Source organism: Brassica oleracea, chromosome C1 (assembly GCF_000695525.1).
Source record: "Brassica oleracea var. oleracea cultivar TO1000 chromosome C1, BOL, whole genome shotgun sequence".
Taxonomy (NCBI): Eukaryota; Viridiplantae; Streptophyta; class Magnoliopsida; order Brassicales; family Brassicaceae; genus Brassica; species Brassica oleracea.
Genome location: NC_027748.1, coordinates 40,423,701 through 40,429,526, shown reverse-complemented (window position 1 = coordinate 40,429,526; position 5,826 = coordinate 40,423,701). Strand labels below are relative to the sequence as shown.

The following is a 5,826-nucleotide window of genomic DNA, read 5'->3' as shown; positions in this document are numbered from 1 at the left end:
GTATACATAGTTATGAGTAGGGACTATGTGAGTGGGCGGGGGTCCAGAGATGTCTGGACTAGCGACGCAGCTTTGGTGGGCGGGGGCTCAGAGACGTCTGGGCTAGCGACGCAGATTGTGTGGGGCGTGGGTGCAGAGACGTTTGCATTCGACGCAGCTTTGGAGGGCGGGGGTACAGAGACATACTGTACTAGCGACGCAACATATGTATATATATCCGTATGAGGAGATGCGAGGTGTATGGACTAGCTATATGCTATCATCGCATTGTTTGTGTTGTGTGATGCTTTAGGCATCTTGTTTGGTCATGTTAGAGCTAAATTTTCATAGTGGGAGTTCTATTTACTCAAGTCAGTGGTTTGCGTGTTTAGCATCCCATACCTCACGGAGTAACTCCCCTGTTGCTCACCCCTCTTTCTTCCCCTTGCAGGTGAGCATGCCAACTAGTTGGATATGTGGACGGATTGGTGTCTTGGGATCGTTGTATTTTATTTCGGTTTTAATTAACTTTTCGATTTAAGGTACTTGGTTTTAAATTGTAAACTTGTATTTATTTGGAAATTATTTGATTAAAAGGTTCGACATTTTATTTGATTTTATAAATCGGTTTAATTCGATATTTTACGGTAAGTTACACGCCGTTCTCCATATAGGAGGTTACGGGTGTTACAGTTCCCTTCTGAAGTCGCTAATGTATCAATCCGATTATGCAAAATCACATGCTTACCTCCTCATTTGTGAAAGCAACTCAGATTAACTTCAAAAGTCAACCACCTTATGAAAAATAAGAAAGATAAGGTGAACTGTAAATTGGGCTCGCCCTATATTCATTTGTTCATTTATTGTTTATGGACGTATGGAATGACCATATCCATTAAGGACCAAATCCATAATAAACCATATAAGAAAATTTTATATATCAATTTATAAGCCTATAAATACAAATACAAGTTTATAAGACTAAAATTCATCTATAAATCCATAAGTACAACAAAACATAAGTTCAAAAGACCATATAAGTAGTACAACTTCACACATAATTTCATAACTCATAAGATTTTGCGGAAATTTTTGTTGTTACGGTTTTGGCAGGAAATTTATATTGTAGTTTTGGTGAAAAAACTCAATTTTATGATTTTGGCAGAAAACTTGATTTTCGTGTTTGTTTCCAAAAAAAACTTGATTTTGGAGAAAAACTCAATTTTGCGAGTTTGGCATAAAAACTTTATTTTGCAATTTTTGCAGAAAACTCAATATTAAGATTTTAGTGGGAAAATTCGATTTTCCGAGTTTGACGGAAAAACTCGATTTTGTGGTTTCGGCGGATAAATTTGATTAGGCGGTTTTGGCGGGAAAACTTGATTTTACGGCTTAGCGGGAAAATTTGATTTCACGTTTTTGGTGGAAAATTTTGATTTGACATTTTTGGCGGGAAAACTTGATTTTACGGTTTTGGCGGAAAACTCGATATTAAGATTTTAGTGGAAATTTTGATTTTGCTATTTTGGCGGGAAACTCGATTTTACGGTTTTAGCAGAAAAATTTGATCTTGCGGTTTTGCCAGAAAATTTGATTTTGCGGGTTTGCCGGAAAAATTCGATATTGCGTTTTTGGAGGGAAATTTGATTTTACGGTTTTGGCGGAAACTTGATTTTATGAGTTTTTGTGGAAAATCGATTTTGCAGTTTTAGTGGGAAATTTGATTTTGCGGTTTTGGTGAAAAACTTGATTTTACGGTTTTTGTGGAAAACTCAGTTTTGCGGTTTTGGTGGAAATACTCGATATTTAGATTTTAGAAGAAAAAATTCAATTTTGATATTTTGACGGGATAACTTGAATAAGAAACCTTAGCTTTTTGTGACCATTGGACCGACCGCGTCCACAGAGTCCAAATCCACTAACGCCCATGATAGGCCTTGTTAGGTCTATGTCCTTGCCAGTTTTGGACCAAGGGCCATGACAAGTAAAGTAACGTGTTTTCGATGCAGAACTTCTCTGTAAGTCAGGTCTACTTAGGAGAGCACATTCTAATGTCAGCCCCCAATTCAACCAAACACAAAACATTGATAGATATGCTTCTGCGGTTTTCCTTTTGAGGCTCAATAGAGCCTCATGTGTCAAGGCTCGTGTCCATCAGGTCACAAGATTCTTGTCCTGGAGATTCCAGATTGAGGCAAAGTCACGTAAGCAAACAGCCAAATGAAAAGCTTGGTGGGTTTGATCATTTCCAAAAGTGAATTAAGGAAGAACATGAATTACTGTGATGCTGTAAGACCTGATTACGCAAAAGATTAAATTGCAGATCGCATAAGGAGAAAAGAGAGCTTTCACCACTCTGAATTGCTTGCTACCAATGTACATGTTGATATGTCAGATTACTACAAGACTCTTTGGATCTGCATGCGTTGTCGATACACAAAACATCATACATTAGCTCTGTTCTTTTGGCTGACGCTGCCGCAGCGGCCAACAATTCAGAAAATACGCTACATAATAGACTCATCTTTTCTTTTACTGTTGTTAAAATGAATGCTAAGAATACAAGATTACTATCTGGTGCGGGTAAACAAGTATTACTCAAGTCGGTTCTCACCGCTATTCCCGCCTACGCTATGTCATGTTTCAAACTCCCAACCTCTCTATGAAAGAAAATCCAATCTCTATTAACGAGGTTTTGGTGGGATTCAAAACCCAATGTTAGGAAGTGGTGTTGGATAGCCTGGTCTAAGCTCACCCTACCGAAGAACTTGGGTGGATTAGGCTTCCGAGACATCGAGTGTTTCAATCAGGTCTTACTGGCTAAGATAACCTGGCGGCTTATCCGAGAACCGCAATCACTCCTGGCTCAAACCCTTTTGGGAAAGTATTGCCAGTCGTCCTCCCTCCGTGAGTGTAACTGCCCCACGTCTGCGTCGCACAGATGGAGAGGGATTATTTAGGGCCGTGACCTTCTTCAGCTGGGACTGGGATGGAGCGTCGGAAATGGGTCCCAGATCAAGGTGTGGTCTGAACCATGGCTGGCCTCTTCAGAACCTCTAACACCTATAGGACCTCCTCCCTCTATAGAGAGCCAAGATTTACGAGTCTCAGACCATATGCACCCAGACACTATGGAGTGGAACGTCATGGCTATACGACAACACTTGCCTCTTTATGAGGACCGGATTCTCCAGATTATTCCTAGCTCCTTCAAAAAACATGATGAACTTGTTTGGCTTCCAGATGCTTCAGGCTTGTACAACTCTAAATCAGGATATGAGTTGGCCAGGAAGTCACTCCATACCCCTGTGACAGCTGAGTATCCCTGGCGCAAATGCATATGGAACCTAAACACTGCTCCTAAGATTCAATCTTTCCTATGGAGCGCTTTGAATGGAGCACTACCGGTGGGACATACCCTATTGATAAGAGGGCTACAGGCCGAGTCAAGATGCAAGCGGTGCGGGGAAACTGAAACCCCACTCCACCTATTCTTTTCCTGTCCCTTTGCTGCCCGCATTTGGGAGAAAGTCCCTGCCCTGTTGATATTCCGTGTTTTTAACGGTTTTAAACTCGTTTTGGAGCAATTAAATGGTCGGTTTTAATTAATGTTTTGGTCTATTTGATGCGTTTTGGTGTTCGTAAGTGTAATATGCAGGTTACTAGATAGCTTGAAAGAAAAGAACGCATTCGGGATTTATTCAGAAGCAAGATAGACCGAACAATTGACCGAATGAAGTATTGATCGCACAGGACGTGGGATCGACCGATCCGGTCAATGTAAATCGACCGATCTTATGCTTTCATGCACTAGATCGACCGATCCGGTATATGTGGATCGACCGATCTAAGGCTCTACGGGCTCCACACCCACAAACGAGCTTTTCACTCCTTTTTACCCACTCCCCTCAATAATTCAGAAAAAAAACTCGACCTTTGAGACTCAGAAAAGACCAGGGGCGACCAAGGAGGAGATTTACAAGTTCTAGAGAGAAGATTTGAGTGTTTTGTACTTGTTTTGGTGTGATTTGTGAAGATTTGTAAAGGAGTTCATCTCAAAACCATTTGGAGAAGATCTTCTGAACCTTTACTCTGTTTTAATACAATCTTATCATGTTTTCTTCATCAAAATCGTTTTGTTCTTGCTTAGTTATGTGTGAGTAGTCATCTAGTTGGGTTTAGGGGTTCTCATAGGGGATTTCTTGATGTTTTGATCCATAAAACGTGTGTAGACTAAGGGATTACGTTTTGGTTCTTCATCTAATGGATTTCTTACTGCTTGAACTGAATTGATCACTTAGTTCATGATTTCAGATTGTTTGATGCACCGAAAGTGATTGTTTGAACTTCCGAAAATACTTTAGATGAGCAAAGTGTCCTTAACCCTCGGAAGTTGATGTTATTGCGCTTTGTGAACATATTGAACCTGTTCTTAATGCTTGTTTAGAAATTGAAACTCAGCGGAAGTTAGTGTGGAGATTTCTATAACATAGAGAATTAGCGCTACGGAAGTAGGTTAATTCTAATATCGTGTTTGAGTTCTAGACGGTTCTTAATATATCCCTGTGTCTTCCATTAATTGTATCTTGATTAAAAAGAAATCCCTGAGAATTCCCAATGCCCAACGTTTGTTTTAAAATAGTTTTCAAATCGTTTAAATCATCTTTTTACAGCTTGTTTATGCTTTGTGACACTAGAGAAAATTAAACAAAAACCATCAAAAATATATCTTGATTCGCTGTAGCTATTAACTTGTCTGCAACTCTACGTGTGATCATCGGTCCCTGTGGATTCGATCCCGCATTACTACTGCGTACTTTACTGTGCACTTGCAGTTAGATAATCGGGTTAAAACTCGAGACATCAAGTAACTCTCGAGGCATCTCTTGCGACGTCTCGAAAATGTTTTGCGGATAAAAAATAATTTGCTTGGTTAAGATATATTGGAAACATCGAATGCGTGGTCAGATGTTTTCGAATTTTAGGGTATACGAGTATACATATCCACTTCTCCCCCCCCCCTTTATTAATGAGGGGGGGACAGCTGAATTTGTCTTTCGACAAACTGCCTACGTACTCCTTTATTTAGATCAAGCCGTCTCGTAGTTTGGTCATTGCGAGTTGGTTTGTGTAGTGATAGTATTTTTTTAGATGCATCGCATTCCAGGTCCTTGGGATTTTTATGCCTTGCTTGTTGGCTATTTCGTAGGAGCCCGGTCGGACGACTTTTTCGATTTTAGAGAGTCCTTCCCAGTTTGCTCCAAGTTTTCCCGCATTTCGTTCAGCGGTGTTTTGGAAGACTTTGCGAAGGACCAGATCTCCTTGATTAAATCTGCGATTCCGTACGTTGGAATTATAATACTTTGCGGTTGCGTGTTGGTAATTTTGGATTCGGATGAGCGCTCGATCTCGGCGCTTGTTAATGGGATCGAGATCATCCAGGAGCATGACGTTATTGAGCTCCTCTCGTTCGGGAAGAAATCTTCTTCGAACACCGGGGAACTCTACTTCTGCGGGAATCATGCATTCTGTTCCGTACACCAGAGCGAAAGGGGTTTCTCCCGTTGCTCGCCTCGGGGTGGTACGGTGGGACCAGATGACTCCCTCGAGTTCGTCGGCCCACCTGCCTTTTTTGGCCTCTAAGCGTTTCTTCTGTCCGTCGAGAATGGTTTTATTAATCGTTTCAGCTTGTCCGTTACACTGCGGATACCTGGGCGTCGACTTGTTAAGTTGTATCTTCCATTTTTTGCAGAACGCCTCGAACCGGGTGGAGATAAACTGAGATCCATTATCGGTTACGATCTCGTAAGGAACTCCATGCCTACAGATGATGTTTCTCCATACGAA

The 5,826-nt window shown here is 41.0% G+C and overlaps 1 protein-coding gene across 1 annotated transcript in view; it reads left to right on the top strand.

The window, feature by feature from the left end:
- Positions 1 to 3,110: 3,110 nt before the first annotated feature.
- Positions 3,111 to 5,826, top strand: part of LOC106340250 — an 8,925-nt gene continuing 6,209 nt past the window's right edge. The window contains exon 1 of the mRNA XM_013779134.1: positions 3,111 to 3,439. Within this exon, the coding sequence (XP_013634588.1) occupies positions 3,111 to 3,439 (329 nt within the window). The remainder of the gene's footprint in view (positions 3,440 to 5,826) is intronic.